The 25,568-nt window shown below is 42.2% G+C and overlaps 1 protein-coding gene across 1 annotated transcript in view; it reads right to left on the bottom strand.

Annotated features, from left to right (window-relative positions):
* The window catches only part of PI4KA (phosphatidylinositol 4-kinase alpha), a 118,556-nt gene that overhangs the window by 74,142 nt on the left and 18,846 nt on the right, over window positions 1-25,568 (bottom strand). The window contains exons 2-14 of the mRNA XM_082697647.1: window positions 23,281-23,397; window positions 17,923-18,016; window positions 15,032-15,120; window positions 12,813-12,885; window positions 11,951-12,210; window positions 11,330-11,396; window positions 7,640-7,788; window positions 5,302-5,367; window positions 4,641-4,737; window positions 2,900-3,091; window positions 2,272-2,372; window positions 1,482-1,611; window positions 315-447 (exon numbers count right to left, since the gene is read on the bottom strand). Of these exons, the coding sequence (XP_082553773.1) occupies window positions 315-447; window positions 1,482-1,611; window positions 2,272-2,372; window positions 2,900-3,091; window positions 4,641-4,737; window positions 5,302-5,367; window positions 7,640-7,788; window positions 11,330-11,396; window positions 11,951-12,210; window positions 12,813-12,885; window positions 15,032-15,120; window positions 17,923-18,016; window positions 23,281-23,397 (1,568 nt within the window). The remainder of the gene's footprint in view (window positions 1-314; window positions 448-1,481; window positions 1,612-2,271; window positions 2,373-2,899; window positions 3,092-4,640; window positions 4,738-5,301; window positions 5,368-7,639; window positions 7,789-11,329; window positions 11,397-11,950; window positions 12,211-12,812; window positions 12,886-15,031; window positions 15,121-17,922; window positions 18,017-23,280; window positions 23,398-25,568) is intronic.

Below are 25,568 nucleotides of genomic sequence, written 5' to 3'. Positions count from 1 at the left end.
AGAGGGAGAGAGGAGGAAGCAGGCTCCCTACCGAGCAGAGAGCCCGATGCAGGGCTTGATCCCAGGACCCTGGAATCATGACCTGAGCCGAAGGCAGAGGCTTTAACCCACTAAGCCACCCAGGTGCCCGAGAAATCTTTTTAAAAATATCATTTAAAAATATGTAATAATCTCTCTTTTAAAATCAGGTGTAGGTTTACAATAGTCCAAAACAAGCTTTAAAAAATTATGAACATTTCTCACTTTTTAGTAATTTTATCTGAAACTTTTTCCCTTCCTCCCCAGGTTATGCATCCCATTGGCTGGTCTCCCACCTGCAGATGTTGTCAATGGCAATGTCCCGGAGCTGCTCATACATGGAGGGTTGGGTCTTCTTTCCCGACATGACATTCAGAGTTGACTCAGAATGCTCATTGGTTACACTGATTTTTATATCATTGCCAGCAACTAAATGTAAAAATTCAAGTATGTATCTGGTTAAACCTGTCATTTTCCATCCCCTTGTCAATAATTCAAAACCAAAATATATGCTGATCACTTTTACCTTATAAAACAATCCCTCTAAAATGATTTGACCAAACATTTCAGCAACAAAAGTGAGAACAGAAAGGATGAAATTAACATGTTTAAACAAAAGGAAGAATGTTTAGGTTGCAAAGCGATAAATGAGTAACACAGAGATTTCTTAAGAAATGGTTTGAAAGTCCTGATGAACACCCACAGGTATTCAGCCCCAAGGGTGAGCCATGGTCCTGTCCCTGAGGATTACCTAGCTGATGTGCACAAAAATAGTACGGGTGGGGGGTGAGTAGAGAGCAGGAGCTATAGAGCCACAGAAATCTCTCCTTGTCCCGGGGTCCAGGGAAAAGTCTTTCACCTGCTCGGAAGTTGGGTTTCTTCATCTGAAGGGAGAGGACAAAGCACCCACCTTCACAGGACTGACAGGATGGTATGAGCAATACAGCATTAGAGCCCCAGGAGGAAGCAGGTGTTAATGAATGCTAATGGTTACGGATGGCCAGATTTGCTCTGAGCCCATGTCCTTGTCACAGAAATGTGATAATACACTCATGAGGCAGGAATAGGGACTAGCTGAGACCCAGCTGAGATCCAGCATGGAGAGCTCCTGACCAGTGTCTGGAACATGCTGGACTCTCACTTTAGACTGTCTCAGTGATAGAAGGAGCCAAAAACCAAGAGGGACTAGAAGACCCCTCAGTGGTGGCAGGAGTATATGCCAGGGAGGGTGGAGGAAGGAAAGAACTGTAGCCAGATGGGGTCATGTATGGAAAGCCATGAAGAAAGGCATAAAGGAAGAATGAGCCCAAGAACAGGGCAGGGCGCACAGCCCAGCCACAATCTCTTAGTCATGAAACCATAGCAGGCTGGCACACAAGGTCATGTGGTCCTTTTCTTGGACCCTCAGGGACACATGGGATTTAGGAGCTGGAGAGGTGGCTTTGGGTACAGCCATCTGTTACCTGTGTGGTACTGACTGTGGCACTTGTAGAGCTTCACCAGCACAGGGGACGGGACAACCAGGAAGTCCCGCAGAGACGGTGTCACTGAATGTACCACCACCGGGAACCTCTCACACAGGCGGCCCAGACCCTGTAACACACCATCAAGCCATCATACAACATAGGCTGTAGCCAGCTGAGCAGACCCAAGCAATAGATGCCCAACCTTTCCGACACCTGAGTTGGGGACCAGAAACTTCCAAGGTCAAAACATTCAGGGCCACTTTGCTCACGGGGCAGAAAAAGAGGAAAGGAGCATGGTCTAGGCTCTGCTTACCCTAAACAGGAGATATATTGCTAAATTGTGTCCATTTCTTTTGAAAGCAAATTTAGGGGAGAAAGGATACACAACATGATTTCTGAACAAGGGCAGATATGGTTATTGGGATTGGTCAGTTGGCAGGTTAAGAATCTCTGAGAGCAGAGTCAGTCGGCACTGCAGACATTGGGAGGTGTCCTCAGCACTTAGCCTGTGGTCTTGGGAATGGCCCACACAGGGTAGTCTTGGGAATGGCCCACACAGGGTGGCCTCTCCACAGACTCAGCTGGAATCACAGAAATCCCTGGCACACTGTCAGCAGCAGCCCCCCCACTCATTGATGAACTGTGTCCACAGCAGGCTCTGGTTCAAGTTCCTGGAGACAAAAGCTCAGGTTGTGCTGCTGGTACGCCAACCAGAGCCTAAAAGATATAACAAGAAGATTCCCCTGGTTGATGGGACCAAAGCCTCACCAGTGTCAGTGAGACTCACCTGCAGACAGCAAATAAGCAAGGGCAAATGAGCAATGATGACTTTGCTGGACGTCTTAGACTGCAACTTCTCGGAGAGCTTGATGCAAAGATTTTCAGCACCTAACGTCAAAATGAGAGGAGGGTATGAACAATTAGCAAAGGCCAATATTTACAAAATACTTGTTCACCAATTAATCATACAATTAAATGCTCATGGGCATACTTTTTGCAGGCTTTATTAATAATGAGTGGCTACACTAGAAAGTATTTACAGGCAGTCAGGCATCCTTAACTGAAACCTCATCTCTGCTCCATCTCTGCTGTTGTGAAAATACCAGCCCATGTGGTGAGGGACTGTTCTCTCCTCTCTGCTGGCCCTGAGCCTCTCATCCTAGTGCTCTGCACATGGCAGCCATCCACAGTCTGCCACACACTTCCCATTCTGCTATTCACTCACCCTAGACAAGCACCTTTTCCTCCAGCACAGACCTCCCACTTCTCCACATAAAAGCCTAAAGATCCATCAAGAAATAAGGAAGAGAACACACAGTCCCTGTGGCCTTGGCCATCACTTCCTCCCGTGTCCAGTTTCCTCAACCTGAGGACAGGACACCGGACATCTTGGGCACGGCAGGGGCGATGCTCACCCTGCTCGTCCTTCACGGCCCACACCATGAGGTCCACACAGGCAGCGTTTGCCTGGCAGCGAAGCTTGAGGGGGCTCAGTTCATTGTGGACCCGGTCGGCATCGTGTAGAATCTTCTGGAGCTCCCCTTGGCTCGTGTTGAACTGCTCCAGCACAAAATCATGGATCTCCTTCACAAAGGAGGTTGGAAGGTCTGTGGGAAAGACAGCAGGCATTGAGGGTGGAAACAAACCACCAAAGTTCAAGCAGTAACCCTATGGTCTCTCCCACTCTAACAGAAACCTGAGAGGAGTAGGTCTGCTGCTGGCTCTTTTGGTTGTAAGAATACCCACTGAGGGGGCGGCGCCTGGGTGGCTGGCAGTTAGGCATCCAATTCTTGATCTCAGCTCAGGTCATGATCTCAGTGTCATGAGGTCAAGCCCCTGCTTAAGATTCTCTCTCTCCCTCTGGCCCTCCCCACCTGCTCACATACATACACAGAGGCATGCTGCGCTCTCTCAAAAAAATAAAAAGAAAAATAGAAAGAAAGAAAGGAAAGAATGCCCACTGGGAAGAATTTGAATAGGTTATGCTGGCTGTCAGCATACACACTACTGGGCACTCAGGAGAAATGACCATTTCCCAGGGAAGTGAGAGCCATGCTGTGTTTTAAGCAGTCAATATTCTAAAACTTGAATGTATGAAACACAGAAACTGGGATGTATCATTGCTAGAACTGGTCCCCCCTAACAGTGAGAAATACTTTAGTGGTTTTGTTGTTGTTGTTGTTGTTGTTGTTTTAAATGAAAAGGTTGTGGGCTATATCAGCTAAGGGGAAAACTGGCTATTGCCTGAAGATGAGAATTCCCTGGGTACAGGGCTGCATCTTTGGGGCACCCAGAGTTCACAGCTTCTTCCAACTTTCATCTTTGGGGCCTGGAAAAATCAGGAGACTCCCTGTGATGGGAACAAGTCAGAAAAGCCAAGGAAGCTGGCAACATGAGGCTCAGGTGAGGAGAGAAGCCTCAGGGCACCTGAAGGTCAGGTTGGACAGGCCAGTCCCTTCCACCCTTCTTTGTGAACCTAACACTTGCTAGGTCTCCAGCCTGATACAAAGTCCCAGGAGTTTCTGGAACCGAATTAGGAAAACAGCTAACTAGATTAGAGTACGTCTTATACATCTTGTATAGTACACCTTTTCCTTGACAGAATACTACATAATCATCAAAACTTACGTTGATGGAGAACATTCTATAACATAAAAGAAAGCAGGAAACACGTTTTAAAAATGCACAAAATAAGGAAAGGCTAAATTTGTGTGTGCACATGCTAAACCATAATATCTGGTAACTATAACTATATAACTATAATAATCTGATAAATAATCTGGTAACTATTTTCTCTGAGTTATCAGATTATAATAAATGCCTTGTTTTCTTATTTTTTTAGCTTTTTGAAATATCTAAAATAGACATGTTAAATTGTATACAAGATCGGGCAATCAGGACAAGACCAACACAGCCATGTCAGAAAAGCCTCTGAGGAAATAAACCCACCAAAGGAGCCATCATTGATGATATCACGGGTACAAGATCATGGACGGATCTTTTTCTTTCTTATTTGCTTCTTCCCCCAAATTTTAGTAATGTGACCATGGTACTTGCGTGTTTTTAAGCAGCCATGGCAGAAGGAAGAACAGACCTGCGGCAGTGGCCTGGAACCCCATGTCACCGCAGTCACATGTGGGCGCAAACCGTCCCTACCTTTCATGTAGTACAGAGTGTCACGCAGCATCTTGAACATGGCCACGTAGAGAGGGTCGCTGAATGTGGTGTAGTAGAGATCAGCGCTAGGGTTGGCCTGTGAAGGAACAGAGACACGTGACTACACCATGGAAATTCCCGGACCTCCTTCTGCCTTCTAGGGTGAGGCCCAGCTGAGTGAGTATTAAATTCCTGATGTAGCATTAGAGAGATGGAGTCACCGTTTATCATGATTCACCATTTGGAACAGTTGAATTCCTCTCCTCCTTCTCTTAAGCATCAGGCAGAGGAAAACAAGACTCAGGCTGTTCAGAGATGCCTGTGGGGGGTCACCACTGCACCCTCCAAACCTACACATATTGTTCTTATGGAAAGAACCACCCTCCTCTCACTGAAAATTCACCATCTTTGGCTGTCTTACAGGAACTGGAGAAGGAGAAAGACAGCCAAGCAGCTGTCAGACCACCGTGAGGTGATCGATTTAAAAGCAGCAGCACAGAGCAAGCTCTCAGGGGGAGACTGTGTGGCCACTATGGGGACACTAAGCTGAAAGCTGACTGACAACCTGTCACTTCAGTCCCCACCCACAAACTCTTCCTGTTCTCTCTACGCACAGGCTCACATCAGGCTGATCTCAGGATGGTGACCCGAACAGATGTACCTCTATCACGCTGGCTACGACTGCGTCCAAGGATTTGAGAACAGGCTCCTCGACGATCTTCTTCACCTGTCAGAGGAAACAAGACCTCATGAGGCACCTGATGAACACAGGAGAGACAGAGATGCCGGCTCCCTCTAATAAAGAACAAATCATGTTAACAGATGAAACCACACTGCTCATGAGATGAGAAATGAGATGGAAATGACAGATCAACAACATACCCATTATGGCTTCACATCAAACTATAACACAGAAAATGTCCTCAATTCTGCCATCACTTTGAACTTGTCTTCCTGCCATTGAGTGGAAAAACATGGAAACGGGAAAGGAACCAACTCCCTCAAATTTGCTAACATTAGATTTCCATTTCCAAGATGTGAAAGTGTTCAAACTCTAGGCATCACTGACAATGCACCCAAACCTCCTCCCAGACATCAGGGACACCTTCCCAGCCAGTCCTCAGCCCTGATGACTCCTCCTCCTCCTCTTGCTGCAGGCCTGGTGCTCCAGCCCTTTGGAAGCTGCCTAGGTACTCCGAATGCAGTACACATTCTAGATTTCTAACAGAAGCACTTACTTCCACCCAGGCTCTGTACTAGCATTTAATACAGGAATGAACTGTTCTGGTAACCGCAGAGCCTCCTGATAAAACTGTCTGCCATGCCAACTGTAGTTCTTAAAGAAGCTGACTTTCGAAATGTATAGACAATGATAGAAGAAATGAAAGGAGAAGAAATGAAAAACTGCCAAGAAGAAAAGCTAACCTTGAGAAGTTAAAACATAATGGGAAAAAGAACCACCTTTATAAAAGAGTGTGAAACACGCGGCCTTCAATTGGGATTTCTGACATGAAACTAGGAAGAGTTACCTGACCACCACCCAGGCCTTTGGTCTGGGACACTAACAGGGAGGAGCGGTTTAGGGAGAGTTTTCCTTCTTGAGGGCAACTTCAAAAACATTTGTAGGCTATTTAGTAATTCACTGTGGCTCTATCCTCAATAATTAATGCCAATGCTTTCATGCTTTGTTATGTGTTTTTAAAGCGGCTCCCCTCCCAGTATGGAGCCCAACTCGGGGGCCTGAACTCATGACACTGAGATCAAGACCTGAGCTGAGGGGCGCTCGGGTGGCTCAGTCGTTAAGCATCTGCCTTCAGCTCGGGTCATGATCCTGGGGTCCTGGGATGGAGCCCCACATCAAGCTCCCTGCTCAGCGGGAAGCCTGCTTCTCCCTCTCCCACTCCCCCTGCTTGTGTTCCTTCTCTTGTTGTGTCTTCTATCAAATAAATAAATAAAATCTTAAAAAAAAAAAAAAGACCTGAGCTGAGATCAAGAGTCGGATGCTCAACCGACTGACCCAGAGAGGTGCCCCTGCTTTAATGTCTTCATACATCTTCAGCCTAAAACCAGCTCCTGCAGGGATTTCTGTTCACACTCCACACTGAGGGAGACCCTCTCATTCTTTTCAAAGATGAAAGGTCTCATTTTTAGAGTCTGTCCGTGATAGCATCTTTATCCTTATCTACCCACTTGAATCTGTCTCAAAGCAACTCAGCTCAATCATAACAACTTCAGAGTCCCTGGATCAGAGACCCATCTATTTCAGAATTGGGACAATGGCACCAATGCCTTCTCTGATGCTACCTCAGAGGTCAGCCCAAGGTATCCAAATATGAAAAAAAAGGTTCTGTATTGATCTAAAAATATCAGCCAATGGGAGGGAGTCCAGAGCAATAAGGAACTAAACTTGGGGTCAGATTCCCTGGGCTGAGTCCCAGCCCTGCCCTTGGCTGATGGATCCTTGATGTATCTGGCACTGATTGCCTCACCTCTAAAATGGGGATGAATCCCCGCCTCTCCCACATGAGCACTAAAATGATTCAATGAAAACGTTACACAAATGACTTCATGTCTTACTCTCTCCTTCTTCCAACAAAAATTTATGACTTCTAAGTCATATTCTGAAATACTGAAAAACTCCTAGTTTTTCTTTTGGAAAAACAAACAAACAACCAACCAGGGTTTGCCATCCAAGTGGCTCAGTCAGTTAAGGATCCGACTCTTGATTTCAGCTCAGGTCCTGACCTCAGGCTCATGAGATTAAGCCCTGTGTTGGACTCCACACTCAGCATGGAGTCCGCTTGAGATTCTTTCTCCTTTTCTCCTTTTCTCTGTCTGTCTACCTCTGCCCCTCCCCGACCACTCACTGATCTCTCTCTCTCCATGAAAAATCAAACCAAAACAAAAAGAAAAACCAAAACAAAAGCCATGCTTATACCACTAGTGATTTTACTGACTGAGGTACACAGGCTCTATTTAACCACCGATGTTTTCCTTACCAAGTTTAAGAGTTCTCGAAGCATTTCTAGTGGAATATTAAACTCCTTATAGGTGATGCCATTGAAAAGAGGAGAAACTGAGAAGCTGGAACTGATGGTGGAAAAGTAGTAATCAGGCTCCAGGGCACTCCCATCAGGTAAGTACGAGACTGGTAGGGAAGAAAACCAGAAAGTCAATCACGGTCACATGACCAGGATACTTCCCCAAGCTGCTTCCCTCAGTAACCAACAAAGGCATAGATTTTGCTTTTGTTTATATGCCAATTCTTTCTTTTTTTTTTTTTTTAAATGAACAAGTAAAGGCTGGATTTCAAATCTTTAGAGAATGATACCTCTTATGAGAGTGTTTCACATCAAAGCTCAGATATAATCGTGTCCTAGTACTTTCAACACAGACAGTATAACTTTATGGAGCTAGAAAAAATAAGTATTCCTTTTTTTTTTTAAGTATTACATCTTTTTAAAGGTTGACATATGTAAGTTTCAGGTCCTCAGGACCCCAACATATTTCACCACCAAAATTAGAACAAAAATGTACATTATTAGAGGTTTCAAAATAAGAACAAAAATAAAGTCAATCGTCTAATACTTATGAATAAATATGAACCCCAAAAGTCTATAATTGTTTGAAAGTTATCTACAAAACAAGACTATGACTAGAAAATAGTTAAGTTTGTAGTATTTTCGTATTAAATAGTGATAGACAATTACCAGCCCATTAAAAAACAAATAATAAATTTTATTGCTTCCTGAAGCCCTGCATCACAGAAAAAGCAAAGAGTTGGGTTTATCCTGATTGTGTCAAAACTGGTGTGTATTTCTATGATGCTAGTGATGTTCTGCTGACCTGATTACAGGCAAATGGGTCCCATGGGAGCAAACAGGCAACTTACAAAGAGGATGGGCAATAATATGGAGAGCAGTTGAGACACTGGAGGCCAACATCATAAATGATCACTGAAGGAGGGAATGAATGAGGAAAGAGTGAGAACAAAGCTGGTTTAAATAGGTAGGGAAGAAGGTAAGAAGTATGTGTCTGTGTGTATGTCAAATGTTTATAAATAGATGTATTTACACACACAGATATGTATATTTATTCATAAGTATTTATTCATATTCACTCACAAGTGCTGGATACACACACACACACACACACAAAGGAGTATTATTCAGCCTTAAGAAAGATTTTGCTGTTTGCAACATCGATGAACCTGAAGGACATTACATGAAGTGAATAAGCCAGACATGGACAGAAAATAAACTGCATGATCTTACTTATATGTGAACACTTTAAAAAGTCAAATACATGACTATGAGCAATCGTTACTATGGGGCAGGGAGATGGGGGAAATGGGGAGATGTTGGTCAAAGGTACAAAGTTGCAGTTAAATAGTATGAATAAGTCTAAAGAGCTAATGTATAGCATGATGACAATATTTAATAATATGGCAACAAATACTGGAAAGTTGCTAAGAAAGCAGATTTCAGGTGATATCACTGTGTTAAAAAAAAGAAAAAAATGATAATGGTGAGGACATGTTTAGAGTCATCACTTCACTACGTAAATGTATATCAAATCATCATGTTATATACCTTAAGTATATACAAGCTTATTTTAAAAATAATAATAAAGAAGATAAAATGTTTGTGATTAGAGGACAATTCTCAGACACCATGAAATAGGGACTAAGGTAGAGATAGAGGCAAAAGACAGCAACTGCAGAGTCAAGGATCTAAGAAGTGGGATTCATGAGGGAGGAGTCACTGAAAGTTTTTAAGGTAGAAATGATTTGTGCTTTTAAGAAATAACTCTTTAAAACATTTTTTTTAAAAAACTCTTTAAAAACATTCTTACAGATCCGTAGAAAAGGCCCTAGAAAGAGAAGAAAGACCAACTGCAAGAAAAACCAGACTTGGGGTGCTGGGCTGGCTCAGTCAGTAAGGCATGCAGCTCTTGATCTTGGGGTTGTGAGTTTGAGCCCCATGTTGGGTGCAGAGATTACTTAAAAATAAAATCTTGAAAACAAAAGAAAAATCAGAGTCGAACAGGAGGTACTGGAGCAGAAAAGGAAGGAACAGTGTCTTGGTCTGCTTGTCTTGACAATGAGGTGTACTTTCAAGAGCAGGAGCAGAGCTCACTGCTGAAGCAAAGAGGCCAGCACAGAGTCCTGCTCAGTCTGTCTCTGCTGGATGAGTGCAGAAAGTTCACACATGTGGCCCACACCTAGGTGCACCCCCATCCTGGGCACTCTCTGGAAGTGCACCAAGGAGGGCTGCCCCAATGAAGAGGGGCCCATAAGTAGAGAGATCAGAAGAGCTGTTCACCAGGGAAAGCAAAGCCTTCAAGGGTACACCATGGCTGTCTTCAGATGCCCCAAGGACAGACAGGTGGCAGGGGTTGTTTAAAGCCTGGAGGGAGGGGCACCTGGGTGGCTCAGCTGGTTAAGCGTCTGCCTTCAGCTCAGGTCATGATCTCAGGATCCTGGGATCAAGCCCCACATCGGGCTCTCTGCTCAGTGGGAAGCCTGTTTCTCCCTCTCCCTTTGCCTCTCCTCCTGCTTGTGCTCTCTCTTGCTATCTCTGTCACTGTCTCTCTCTGTGTCAAATAAATAAATAAAATTTTAAAATAAATAAATAAATAAAGCCTAGAGGGATAATTCAACCACAAGTGGTTCTCTCTGGAAGCAGCAGGATTTTGAGTGAGTGAGCTTGGCTTTTACATTCCAACATACACACAGACTATAACACAGGGTACATTCTCACACAGCTAAGAGACACTCTAGGCAAAGCTGCCCACATTTATTTGAGTTCAGATTCTCTCGTTTTTTTTTTCTTTTAATTCCCCTCACATATTTTAAGATCCTATTGAGAAATGCTCTTTTAGTAATTAGCATGATCCAAAAATGTAATAGATATAACATTCTGGTTTCCCCACTTCCTATCACTTAATCTATCACTTAACTGAGTCTTCTCTCAAAAATAAGGCAGAGGCGATTTTACCACATGGCTGACACTGTACAAGGCTATCCTATGAATCTAATTCAGTAAATTATGTGAAAATGCTTTGTGATCCACAAAGCTCTATAAAAAAGTACTACTTGTAAAAAAAAAGTACTACTTGTATCATTATTACATTTAAAAAAATATTATTTACATAATTAATGACTTTAAAACAAAAAAAAGCAGGGCCTACCATGAGTACTTCCACCTGAAAACCAGTGCTTTCACAGATTAATTTATTAAAATTTTGATGATAGACACATGAAGCTCTGTATATATATATATATATTTTTTAAGATTTTTATTTATTTGGCAGAGAGAGAGAGAGATCACAAGTAGGCAGAGAGAGAGGGGGAAGCAGGCTCCCTGCTGAGCAGAGAGCCCAATGCAGTGGTCAATCCCAGGACCCTGAGATCATAACCTGAGCTGAAGGCATAGGCTTTAATCCACTGAGCCACCCAGGCACCCTGAGAGTCTGTATATTATCATCTGCACTTTACTGCACCCTTGCAATATTTTAAAATTAAGAAGTTTAAACAAAAATAGAGAGTAAATGCTTTCTAAAAGTTTGACTCTCTAGATGCATGATAGCAGAGTGTTATTATTAGCATCTTTTACATCACGGTAAGTCACAGTGAACCTGCTCTCCAAGTACCAGGTCAATTTTCCTGTCAGAAAGGTGAAGCCCACCTTCAAAGTAGTGAAAGGCAGATCCTCCAGGGGAGCTGGGAGGAGGCATTCCGCGTTCAGGGCTGACCTGAAACACAAAACCACCTTACAGATTAGGAAAGGCCAAACTGCTGTCAGTTTCTCCTTAGACAAGATTCTCCCTGCCAGCCCAATGTTTGTACCTCCAGTCCTGGTCCACACCTTACCTCCTCCCTGAAGCCCACCTTAGCTAAGTGTTCTCTACTGTATACCATGTCCCTAATTTCTTCGTGCTTAGCCATAGATTTTATACTTCTTTAGTGAGTTGAATTATTCTTAGCACTTGGTGTCTTGTCTCCCTTAGCACTTAGCTTGTTTCCCTGAGTCAATTACGTACTTCTTAAAGGTACCAACTGTCTCCTACTCAGAATAGAGCTTGGCACCCAACTGCTAGGGAAAAAAATACTAGGAGATGACTAGGAGATGAAATCACTTATAAATCTTAAAAGGCCAAAGCAAGCCCATGTATTATTACACAGAATTCTAGTGAGAACCTTCCCAGTTTCATGAATTTCCTCAGAGAGCATGCCAGTGAGATTTTCTTCGAGTGAGCACTTAAGAAGAGCTGACCTCTATGCCTGCCTCCCAGGCGCACAGCCCCACCTGAGAGATGCTGGACACACTGCTGGTCTTCCTCTTCAGGGTGCCCTCCTGACACACCGTCAGCAAATTGCTGGGGAGGATGGAGCGGAAGTCATTGAAGGATCGCCTCCGCACACCTTCAAGCTCCTCAGGGACTCGGAGGGAATGAGGAGGGACTTTGGGGAACAGTTTTGAAAGCAGAGACTCTTCCGTGTTGCTGTAACGCCCAAATGCTCGTGAGATTCCGATCAGGCATGGGATGGCGTATTTGCAAAGATATTCTAGAAGACAAAGTGAAAATGTTCCAGTATCAAAAGGCTGCCCGGGAGCGAGTTGTGCTGCACCAGCTGGTAACACTGGCTGACATCTCACAACCCACCCCCTAGCAAATGTGGGTCAAAACAAGCCACATCAACAGGTCAGCCCAAGGGCTGACATGAACAACAACTTCAGACTACATCTTTGTCACACACAGCTGTTCTCTCTGGGAGGTCTCAGTCTAGGCATGGTACACCCAAATCAGTAACACAGGTAGTTCTATTATCAGGTACCTTTACTATACTTAATATAAGTTGTCCTCCTCGGATTAGGTTGGTAGCCTTACACTAGAGGCAGCTGGGCATGTTATAAACGAAGAAACTGAGGCCCAAAAAGGGTGAGGTGACTTTTCTAAGGTCACCTGGTATTCAGGGAGCAGAGCTGTGCTCATGACTCCCAGGTGGCCTTTTAGCTAATACACAACAAAGGCAAACTAATACAGGAAGGTTTCATCCATCAGGTACACAAACAGTAAAGCACAAAAAAGAACACTGGGAAAAGCAAAGGAAAAAAAGTAATCACAAGGTCATTAAGGAAAAAAAAAGCCTCAGATTTATATTCATACCTTTTTCTTGAATCTCCAACGCCTGGCACATTCCCAAAAGGACATGCAAAACCTGCAAAAGTGCCTCTAAAATCTGTAATAGCCACAGAAACAGAAAAGACAAATTTATAAACAAAATCAGGTAAGTCTCACAAAATTCATTCAGAATTAGAAGGAGCTTTACACACTATGTTCATACCCATATCTGATACATATATCCCTGAATGACAGCTCTGGTGAGTGGCCAATCAGCTGAACTTCCAGGGACAGAAACCGGCCCTCCTGGGTTGGTCCAGAGTGCCCCCTAACTGTGGGCCAATATTGTCCTGTGGGGCTTGTGACCTCTGGCCCTTGGAGCCACTCCTTTTTCCATATTCCAGAAACAGGTGATAGGCCCCCAAATCTCTTTTTGTGGCAAATACCCCCAATTCTTTCAATCCATTCCTTAGGACTACACGTACTTTACGATGCTGAGTGTCTGCTTCTGATCTCACGGTAGTCCCATGTGTCAAAAACAGTCTCAAATTGTGGTGCTCAGAGAAATACATTCATATTCCAGGATGCTGGGACTCATCCTGAGTAGTCACCACACTCTAAACATATTCTAGACTTCCATCCACATGACGTCAGCTTTTAGCCAGCTGCTTCACTCTGCTGGCTCAATGAGCTTACAGATACCTAAAATACTTGAATCTTTTCTACACCACTACTGATGTTGTTGGCATTTTTGCCTGTCACTGATGCCACCAAAGCTCAGGGGATTAGCTTTCATTCATTGTTCTGGTCTCTGATTCCCAGCATTGTGTCATCTACAAATGAAACCAACTTGCTTTCTGAATCTTCATTTATGGCCTTGGCTTGTTTTGCTTCAATAGTAAGAGGTGGAGGGGAGGCTAGGGGAGGCTTCTGCTGGGTCAGCACCCTCTGGGGTAGTCCAGTCAGCTCCACAAACCTTCCAAATTGTTTTGACCTTTAGCCCGTATTCTAGATCTAGGATTTCAGGAGGGTGTTTCTCTAATGCCATGTTGAAGATCAACTAGATTCCATCTACCTTATTTTCCTCTACTACCAGTCTTGGAGGAAACCCCAGGCAAAGAAGAGAATAAAATTGTTCTCCTATAATGTGTTCCCAATCAAGGTAAATTTCTGACATGTTGCTGATGTTAAACGATGCTGAATAATATATGAAGATTTGAAAAGCAAGACTTTCTCCATTTCATATATTAAAGTTATGCCATCATCTTTAGTATTGATGTTTTGATAAATGTTATTTATTAAAAAGCCCTTAACTTACAGCCTGTTAACTTCTGAAATAATGATCTACAATTCTAATATATTTAGTTATCTCTTTGGTCAACCTATAAATAAAGAACCTAAACTAGGAAAGAAAGATGGAAAAGAACATTAATGGCAGAAATACTCTCAACAAAATTTACAGTTCTATTAAGTAAAGAGACTTTAAAAATTAAAAAACAGATACAAGAACTCAAAAAGCATAGCTAACTGGGAACATTTAACATATAGATAAGCACCTGGCACTCCTTGGCAGGAACTGAGGATAACAGCATATACGAACTGATTTTCAAAAAAAAAAAATCTGATTAAGAAAAAGTTTAGATTCTGATTGTATTCTTTAAGAAGAAGAGTCTGAAAGGCATTTAAGTAACATTTCAACAAAATAAACTAAAATGAAAAAAAATCTGAGCACTTAAAATCTGAATATAATTTCAACTATCTAGATAATTCCCTTCCATGAATGAATCCCCAACAGAGTCAGGAAAGTGAGGGGCATCTGCTTTTGGCTGCCGACCTGCCAACCCCACAGGACCATGGGGAAAGCTTAATGAGAAACAGTCAATGAGGTCACTGGGTAACCTGCAAAGTACTGTAGGCAAGTATTCAACGTTTTTTAGGTGTGTTAGTACAAAATAAATCAACTGAAACAACCTGATCACTTCAAAAGTTTTACTCTTTTCGTTACTTTGGGACTCTTGATTGTGTACAAATGCACTCCAGGGACGCCTGGATGGCTCAGTCAGTTAAATGTCTGCCTTCAGCTCAGGTCATGATCTTGGGGTCCTGGGATTGAGCTCCCTTGCTCAGCAGGGACTCCGCTTCTTCCTCTCACTCTGCCCCTCCCCCTGCTTGTGCTCATTTTCTCTCTCTCTCTCTCAAATTAAAAAAAAAATAAAATCTTAAAAAAAAAGAAAGAAATGCACTCCAATTCACCATGCACTTACCTCATCCCTAAGGGAGGGGTCCCTATAAGCCACATCAGACAGCAAAGTGACCAAGCAGAAGCTGAAGCTCTCTGCAACCGGGAGGGTGGCTGGAAGGCACAAAGACGCAAGTCAGATCATTACCGCTGAGACACCGGGCCACCCCTACTGGCCATGTGATCTGTAAATTCCCTCTCTCAGGGGGCCTGCTAAGGGACCAGTTTACAGGGATGGCTGCCCTCACTGAGGTGAACCTCAAAAGAATAGCTATGGGCCCAACATGGTTGCTGAGAAATACCTTTAACTTTTCTTTTAATAGAATGCTTTGGTTCAATAAACTTAAATGTTTCTGAGCCAATTTATAGCTTGAGATTATACAGTCTCCATTTTTTATTCCTGACCTAGATTTCTACCCAGGATGAGAAACCAATCTTGGTAGAGTATAAGAGATGGTATATGGAGGCTACCCAATTACTACCACTTTAAACTGAATTATATGTTTATATTTCTTTTCTGCTTTATTTTGACAAGTGGAGATAATCTTAAGAGCTTCCAAAGATTTGCTCTATTCCTAATAGGTTTTTAAGCCCTTCCGCTACCGACCTCTTCATAGAGAGGTTCTCTGGAGCCTGGCCTCAGGGTCGGGAAGGGATCACTGTACCTAAAAGACTAAAAGCTAACCAGTGCTTTGATGGCATGCACCTTAAAAATATCAAAATCACTCCTGTACTGGGTGTCTCAGTGGGTTGAAGCCTCTGCCTTTGGCTTGGGTCGTGGTCTCGAGGTCCTGGGATCGAGCCCCGCATCGGGCTCTCTGCTCTGCGGGGAGCCTGCTTCCTCCTCTCTCTCTGCCTGCCTCTCTGCCTACTTGTGATCTCTGTCTGTCAGAGAGATAAATAAAATCTTTAAAAAAAAAATCACTCCTGTATAGGTCTAATCGCTATTAAATACTAAATCAATTTTGAATATTGAATATTTAACCAAGATCTATTCATAGTACATGGCAGAAGATTGTTACACATTCACTTCTGTACCTATAATTTTAAGGTGCAGCTCTAGGTTCTTCTTAAACTTGAGTGTGATCAGAATCATCTGCAGGCTTATTAAAAGGCAGACTGCCAGCTTCCCTAGCCCCTGGGTTCTAATTCAGTAGCTGTGATGTGGGGACTAAGAATCTGCATTTCTGACAAGTTCCCAGGTGTTGCTGGTGCTGCTAGTCCCGGATGGCACTTTGAGAACTACTCCTCTAGAGTTTAAAAGCATAATTTATACTGCCTTAATAAAAAACTAAAAAAGAGTGAAATGCTGCCTAATGATTGGAGATTTATGTATCTCTAACAATGTTTCCAACAGTGCTAAAACTTTCATTCTAGTGAAAGTCTATGCACATAGAAGTGATATTTTCTTTGAAAGAAAAGAAAACAGAAACAGCTTCTGCTGGTATTCTGCTTCTCCCCAAATTAGACAACAGTGGTGGACAGAGATGTCTGACTTTAGCAATGCTTTCTATTTAATCTGTCGTTCTTTAGGGTGGGAGGATGGGCAAAATAGAGAAAGGGGACTAAAAGGTACAAATTTCCAGTTCTAAAGCAAAGAAGACGTAAGGATACAATGTAAAACATGGGGAATATTGTCAGTAACAGGTAATGACTTGGTGTGGTGACAGACTGACAGACGAAAGCTGGTTTATCATTGTGATCACTTTGTAATGTATATAAACATCGAATCACTATGTTACATGTCGGGAACTAATATAATATGTTATGATATTGTATTGCCAACTACCTTTCAATAAAAAAAACTGTAAGGGTGCCTGGGTGGCTCAGTCGTTAAGCGTCTGCCTTTGGCTCAGGGCATGATCCCAGGGTCCTGGGACTGAGCTCCGCATCGGGGTCCCTGCTTAGTGGGAAGCCTGCTTCTCCCTCTCCCACTCCTCCTGCTTATGTTCCCTCTCTGTCTCTCTCTGTCAAGCAAATAAATAAAATCTTTAAAGATAAATTAATTAAAAAGAAAAAAATTGTAGCCCCTTAAATGCCAGGATACATGCATAATCTGGGGTCTGTCAGTTTTAGGCACAGTAGGTTACCAGAAATGATGAAATCCAAAGGACAAGAGAATTAGGCACAAGCAGGATGTTCATGAGAACAGTAAAACCTATCTATAGCGGCTGAGCCCATCCAACAAATTGGGGCCATGCCACCAATGAAAAGGACAAGGCCGTCTTTATAGGCTCCAACCCCCTGCTATGTCTGAAGGTGGGCCTCAGCCACACACAGGTCATGATCTCTAGAATGTTGGAGGTGTTCCAAACTGATATGGGAGTCTTGGGAAATCAATACCTAAAAACATCAGTGTTGCAAGTGCTTAGCACAATGCCTGGCACATAGTGGACTTATATACCATTTTTTAAAGGTAATAAATTTAAATAAAACTCAGCAACAGCAACAAAATGATAAACTATTTACAGTGAACATGGTGTTTAAGTCCTGAACATCCATCACATCCTTCCTTTTAGAGTAGCAGCAATGCAATTTGGAGAAATGGATTCACTCCAAGAGTGAACCTATTCGTTTAAGGGTAATAGACAGGGATGGGCAGGGGAACCAATTCTAGCAAGGAGATATGAGACATGAGAAAAGGTTCCTGAAGGTCTCCAAGCTCCTGTTCACTCCTAGAATGCAATGCAAAGCCGGTTTTCTCAGCCTTGCCCCCACCTCCCCTCGACCATGGGCTCTGGACAACAAGGAGTAAGCACAGCACATGCTGCTACAGACAGGCAGTTGTCTCACAGCCAAGAGTGGAACTAGCTAGAAACATTGTACCTGATGCATTAATATCATTAAACAGCTGATTCATACAGACTGTGAGCATACATGCCATTCCCTGAATTGAGGGGAAAATTTACACATTACCTCTGCCTTTCCGAGCTGTGCTTTCTTCTACCCAATACACTTTTGGAAGTCCTTTAAGCAGTCGAAGAAGGTAAGGAACCACAGAATCTTTGTGCTTAAAAAAGAAAAAAAATACATTTAATACAATGTGCAGCTGGTAGTTTTTTTGTACTAAGCCCAAAGCAAAGCATTTGCATCCTCACCATCTCAAAGATGGATGTTCACATGGCAGGGCACCCTTCCTGTTTCCACGTGGCAGCAGCAGCAGGTGGCATCTGGAGGTTATCCCACCAGCCTGCACCAGAGGTGCCTAAGGAAGGGCTAAAACTTGCCCTTCTGCCACTGAATGTCCAGCCTTGCTCTGGCCCTTACTGGGGGCTGGGACCCCATGATGGCCTCTGCAGGAAAAGGTTTATGTATGCACACACTCTCAAATACGCCCTCAGCAAGAGTGTTCAGAGAGAGCACCCAAACCCTACAGTGAGTCCCAGGCTCAGATCCTCTAGACTGAGGGAGGGTCACAGCCACAAGCTTCTAAACTTAGTGATGCTTCTGTTATTCATGGTCCTTGTCCTCTTTTCTTTTTTTAATTTTCTATTTAATATTTCCTTTTGCTTCTCCCAAACTAAGCATTAGACTTTATGGCCATAATTTGCCAATAAAAAAACTACTTCCTTCTAGTTTCCAAACTAGCCAGTTAACATGTCGCTTCAGAACCTTCCATGACTGACTCTTCTGGTTGTTTTCCTAGTTATAACCATTCCAGTTAAGGGTTAGGTAAGTGTGCTCCTGAGAAGGGGAATACTATTTGATGTTCTGAAGTACTGAAAACAAAGCAAAACATGTGGTAATACTGAAAACATGGTTCCAAATTCTGTGACACTCCTTCCATAGAAATGTAGTCAAATTCAACTCCCCTGGAAAATGGGCTGCCTTAGTGACTTGCTGTGTTGTTTAAAAGTACAATTGAGGGCGCCTGGGTGGCTCAGCATGTTAAGCCTCTGCCTTCGGCTCAGGTCATGATCTCAGGGTTCTGGGATTGAGCCCCGCATCAGGCTCTCTGCTCATCAGGAGCCTGCTTCCCCCTTTCTTTCTGCCTGCCTCTCTGCCTATGTGTGATCTCTCTGTGTCAAATAAATAAATAAAATCTTAAAAAAAAAAAAAGTATAGTTGACTCTTGAACAACATGTGTTTGAAGTGCACAGGTCCACTTACATATGGGTTATTTTTTTTTAAAGATTTTTTTATTTATTTGTTTGACAGATAGAGATCACAGGTAGGCAGAGAGAGAGAGAGAGAGATAGAGAGAGAGGGGGAGAGAGAAGGAAGCAGGTTCCCTGCCGAGCAGAGAGCCCGATGTGGGGCTCGATCCCAGGACCCTGGAACCATGACCTGAGCCGAAGGCAGAGGCCTCAACCCACTGAACCACCCAGGCGCCTCTACATATGGGTTTTAAATAGTACTGTAAATGTATTTTCTCTTGCTTACAGTCTTCTAAATAACATTTCCTCAGGGCGCCTGGGTGGCTCAGAAGGTTAAGCCTCTGCCTTTGGCTCAGGTCATGATCTCAGGGTCCTGGGATCGAGCCCTGCATCGGGCTCTCTCTGCTCAGCAGGAAAAGTCTGCCTCCCCTGTCTCTCTGCCTACCTGTGATCTCTCTCTGTCAAATAAATAAAATATTTTTAAAAACCCATTTTCTCTAGCTTTATTGTTTTTGGTAAGGCTTCTGGTCAGCAGTAGGCTATTAGTAGTTATGTTCTGGGGGAGTTAAAAATTATACGTGGATTTTCAGCTGCACAGGGGGGTCAGTGCCCCTAAATCCTATGTTGTTCAAGGGTCAACTGTAGTTCAAGAGACTAACTTCACAGGCTAAAGAAGACAGTACAGCATCCATCTGGCTTTTTCTCAGGACACATGCCCTCAGGACCCAGACATTACACTGTGACGGAGTGACAGAGCCCAGGCCACATGGAGAGGCCATGTATATAGGGGTGCTCTGGCTGAGTGCCCCAGCTTAGGTCCCAGCCAATAGCCAGGATCAACCCACACACATGTGCATCAATGAGCCTTCAGGTGATTCCAGCCCCTAGCCTTCAAGCCACTCTAGGTGACACTGAATGGAGCAGAGACAGTGACTCTTCTGTACGCCATCTAAATTGGAGATTCATGAGAAAAAAGCAAAACCAAAAACCAACCTGTCATATTAAGGAGTAGTTTTTTACACCACAATACATAACCACAGCAAATAGAGAACTTTCTTTAGCAAAAACAAAACAACTTTGGGGCGGCTGGGTGGCTCAGTGGGTTAAGCCTCTGCCTATGACTCAGGTCATGATCTCAGGGTCCTGGGATTAAGCCCCAAGTCAGGCTCTCTGCTCAGTGGGGAGCCTGCTTACCCCTCTCTCTGCCTGCCTCTCTGCCTACTTGTGATTTCTCTGTCAAATAAATAAATAAAATCTTTAAAAACAAAACAAAACAACTTTTCCTTTATTTTTATTATTTTTTAAAGATTTTATTTATTTATTTGACAGAGAGAGATCACAAGTAGGCAGAGAGGCAGGCAGAGAGAGAGAGAGGAGGAAGCAGGCTCCCCACTGAGCAAAGAGCCCGATGCGGGACTTGATCCCAGGACCCTGAGATCATGACCTGAGCCGAAGGCAGCGGCCCAACTCACTGAGCCACCCAGGCGCCCCAATTTTTCCTTTAAATCAAACAAAGGAGATGGCTACATCTGTCCAGGATCCCAGTGTATTAAGAGGCACAAAAGTCCAAAGGATGTGTAAGGTATGGCTCCTACAGAGGAAGGACCCCAGGTGTTCTCATTGCAAAAGCTGTAAGCAGTAAATAACTTCTGCTATTGTGGCCATGGCTGCGGCCGGAACAGCCCACTGACTGGACTTGAGCCCAGTACCACAGCCTATCCTCATTGGAAGCAGGGAATATCAATACCAGGTAACCAAGAGAAAACTGACTGCTAGGGCTCAGGGGCCTGGTGAAGCCTGCTGGACTCCTCTCCTGGTGTTGGTGTGGCCAATGGGCTTTCTAAAAGCACTGGCAGACTGCATGGCTCATGGAGCTACTACCCAGGTACCACCAATCCTTTCCAGGGACCCAAATTACACCACAGTAATTTGTATTTGTCTCTTCCTTGCCACCCTAAAAAGCCTACCACAAATATAAGGGACTTACAGGTAAATCTGTTAAGTAATGTGTTTGCCAAAGATATTTTCAATTAATACATATTTGAATAGCAGTTTCTCATATTAAACTTACATTTTATATAAAATTATATTTATATTAAATTTATATATTAAATTATATTTCATATATTTATAATATATTAAGTTTATATTTATATTAAATTTGAATAATTTATATTAAATTTATATTCTTAAATTCATATTAAATTTATATTTATATATTATAAATTATTTATACTAAATTTGAATAAGAGTTTGCAAATAGAAAAGTAGAAATTTTCTTTCTTTTCACATTTATAAATAAATAGGAAGAATAATTAAAATGGGGGTGCCTGGGTGGCTCAGTTGTTAAGCATCTGCCTTTGGCTCAGGTCCTAGGGTCCTGGAATGGAGTCCAGCATTGGGCTTCCTGCTTGGGAAGCTTGCTTCTCCCTCACCACTCCTCCTGCTTGTGTTCCCTCTCTCACTATGTCTCTCTCTGTCAAATAAATAAGTAAAGTCTTTAAAAAAATAGAAAAGAGGGGCGCCTGGGTGGCTCAGTGGGTTAAGCCGCTGCCTTCCGCTCAGGTCATGATCTCAGGGTCCTGGGATCGAGCCTCGCATCGGACTCTCTGCTCAGCAGGGAGCCTGCTTCCCCCTCTTTCTCTGCCTGCCTCTCTGCCTACTTGTGATCTTTCTCTCTGTCAAATAAATAAATAAAATCTTTAAAAAAAAAATAGAAAAGAATAATTAAAATGCCATTTATATGCATCTAATTTTGGTTTTTGATATGGCCTTGATCAAACAACCTATTTAATTCTCAAACTATGGCTCTAAAATTAAAATGCTTATTTTTATTTCAAATGTATGAATACTCTGTCAAAAATATTAATCCTTACTGAAGTAGAATTTCCAGGACATATAAGCATTTTTAGATACATAAAAATTCAAATATCTAACATCTTTATTTTTCCAACATAGCATGGAATTAAAAGTGATTCTTGATAATGATAAAAATAAACAAACAAATAATAGATTCTATGTTCAGTGATTAACCATTTGCTTCAATTAACTTTGGGAAGTACTGAAAAAAAAGGTCACATCATTTTCTGTTGGAGCCACAACACTGATTTTTAAATCACCTCTAAGAGATACATTAACATGTACTCTAAAACTTGTATCTATCACAGTTCTTTTTTTTTTTTTTTTAAGATTTAAAAAAAAATTTTTTAGAGGTACCTGGGTGCCCAGTTGGTTAAAAGCCTGCCTTCAGGGCACCTGGGTGGCTCAGTGGGTTAAGCCGCTGCCTTCGGCTCAGGTCATGATCTCAGGGTCCTGGGATCGAGTCCCGCATCAGGCTCTCTGCTCGGCAGGGAGCCTGCTTCCTTCTCTCTCTCTCTCTGCCTGCCTCTCAGTGTACTTGTAATTTCTCTCTGTCAAATAAAAAAATAAATAATCAAAAAAAAAAAAAAAAAAAAGCCTGCCTTCAGCTCAGGCCAGGACCAGGGTCATTGAGTCCTCCAGGATCTACCTGCTCAGCGGGGAGTCTGCTTCCCTAGTCCCTCTTCTCCCCCCAACTCAGGCTTTCTCACTCGCTCACTCTCTCTCAAATAAGACAAATAAAATGTTTTTTAAAAAAAAGTTTTTTTATTTTAAAGTAATCTCTACACCCAATATGGGGCTTGAATTTACAACCCCAAGATCAAAAGTCCTATGCTCCACTGACTGTACCCGAAATCTGTAACAGATCTGAAAAAAGATTGTATTATGTCAGAATTATCTCAAAGAATACTGTCCTTTTGGAAGGAAAAAAAAATGTTTACTCAATCTGAATAAACATCTGACCTTAGATTGAAAATCAAGTCTACTCTGGAGGGCACACAATTACTTTACAAAGCATTTTAATTAACTTTCTAGCCAAACAAAACACAGTAACAACAACTAATAACCACTTTAACAACCTAATTATTCACACAGTTCAAAAACCAAAATTTCTTAAGAGGCTGTACATTAATTAAATTAATTAAATTACTCCCACCTGTTCCACCCACTCTGCCTCACCATCACTAGCTGCTTTTACTGGGTTCATATGCATTCTTTTAGTACTGGTTTAGGTAAATATCAGCAGGTACAAATTTAAATTCTAATTGCACTCTCCCTTTTACACTGCAGAAACACTTTTAATGTAGTAAAGACTTACCTGAAGATCAGATTCAATGAGAAAAATGCCCAACGCAATCACTGCATCTCTCCGTCTTTCATCCAACTGGAAGATCCCATGGAAGTCTACTGGGCACATACAGAGCAGCTTTTGGACCTAGACAATGAGACCAAAAACAAACAACAACAAAAAAAACCCATAAGTTAAAAAATATAAACACACACACACACACATATATATATATAAACATACATATATATGACTGTATAGGGCATAAACCAGTAGTATAAAATCCCAGTGAGTCTATATAACCAGTAAAACATTTTTTTCCATTCAAAAATCACAGAAAGATCATCTCTACATTCTGAATTGATCATACACAAAACATACATGTGCCAAGGACCAAGAGTTAAAATGATGCATACACAGAGGTGGTAAAACACACTAGCTAATGTCTGTAATTCAGTCATAACAGTCATGGGTCTCTAATGCCCAGTGGCACCCAAAAGCAGTTTACCCAAACCCACCTACAATTACAATCCTCCCATAGGGTTCTTTAGATCAAATGTGTGTAAAGCACTCAGAACTACACACAGTACATACCAGGTGCTCAACAAACAGTACCTGTTGTTACTGGATATGCCATAATAGTGGCCAGCAGAAGCAAATGAGCAATAAGTCAGCAATTTACTGAATATATGGAAAAATTCAAATTTTTTCAAAATAAAACAATGGTAAACGTTTGACATAAAGAAACTAAAAATCTAGATGATATATGAATAGGAAAAGAGGTGATGCCAATCTTGAAAATCCCTGCCACAAGAACCTCTTAGCAGAGCATTCAGACACACCATGAGGCCCCAACCTTGCTGTTCTGTTAATGGACCCAAGGAGAAGTTGCTCGTTAACATTTATATGGTCTGGTGGGACTTCTTTTTAAAGATTTTATTTGTTTGAGAGAGAGAGAGCTAGCAAGCACGAGCAGCGGGGAGGGGCAGAGGGAGAAGGAGAAGCAAACTCCCTACTGATTAGGGAGCCTGACACAGGACTTGATCCCAAGACCCCAGGATTATGACCTGAACGAAAGGCAGATGCTTAACTGACTGAGCCACCCAGGCATACTGATGTGTTCTTTTATTGGCAAAGGTCATCAAGTATAATGCTTGAGATTTGCTCTGAAAATATCAACTACCATTGCAATTTTAAAAAAGAAAGCAGATTTTAAAAGGACAAATACACAAGCCAGAAAAAGAAACACCTTCTAACCTGAAGAGAGGTAATATTCTTTGTCTCAGTCATTTTCCTCTTAGGAATGACTGTAAAGAAAGAATTAGGGGTGCCTGGTGTCTCAGTTGGTTCAGCGACTGTCTTCGGCTTGGGTCATGATCTCAGGGTCCTGCGACTGAGTCCTACATTGGGCTCTCTGCTCAGTGGAGAGCCTGCCTCTCCCTCTCTCTCTGCCTGCCATTCGCCCTGCTTGTGCTCTTTCCTTCTTTCTCTGTCAAATAAATAAATAAAATCTTAAAAAAAGAAAAAAAAGAATTAGAAATCTTAAGGCAAAGATGATGTAAAAGACTTTCATTATAGTGTTGTGTATATTAATTGAAAATCTGAAACAATTTAAATGACAAATTAAGAAAATAAATGATTCCACCATTTGGTGAAACATTAGGTTAAACCATATGAAACTGTGATAGTCAACCAAAGTTTGGACCTACAAAAACAGTGCTTTCATAAAATCTAACCTAATACAGACTTGAAAAATGGTATTTTCCTAAGACTAAGCAACAGCATGAACAATGTTCTAAATGTTCTGTAAATCACGTGAGGAATGATGTGGATTATCATATACAGAAAAATATATCGAAATGTTGACAGTTACGGAGGGGTAGAATTACCAGTGATTTTACATTTCTTTTTTTTTTTTTTTTTTTAATGGCTTCCAAGTTTAAGCCCAATGTGGGGCTTGAACTCAAACCCTGAGATCAAGACCTGAGTCAAGATCAAGAGTCAGACACTCAAGAAACTGAGCCACCCAGGCGCCCCAAGGTTTTACATTTCTCTGTGCTTTTTTCTATTTGCCAAAATATGTTCTAGGAGAAAATGTTACTTAACCAGAAAAAATATGGAGTAAGTTAAAAAATAAATACATGGGGGAAAATCCATACTTTCATGATTGTTAAAAGAGCATAAAGTAACAAGCAAGAGAGGAACAGAAATACTAAATTCCCACTTTTCTTCAGTATTCCTCCACTTCACAGTCAGAGTGAAAAAATACAATACAAAGAGAGTTGCAAACTAACCACAATAAAGTTATCATTTCAGAG

The sequence above is a fragment of the Mustela nivalis genome (assembly GCF_964662115.1).
Source record: "Mustela nivalis genome assembly, chromosome: 14".
In the NCBI taxonomy this organism is placed as follows: Eukaryota; Metazoa; Chordata; class Mammalia; order Carnivora; family Mustelidae; genus Mustela; species Mustela nivalis.
Note: the sequence above shows the minus strand (reverse complement) of the source record. Positions and strands in the feature narration are given on the sequence as shown.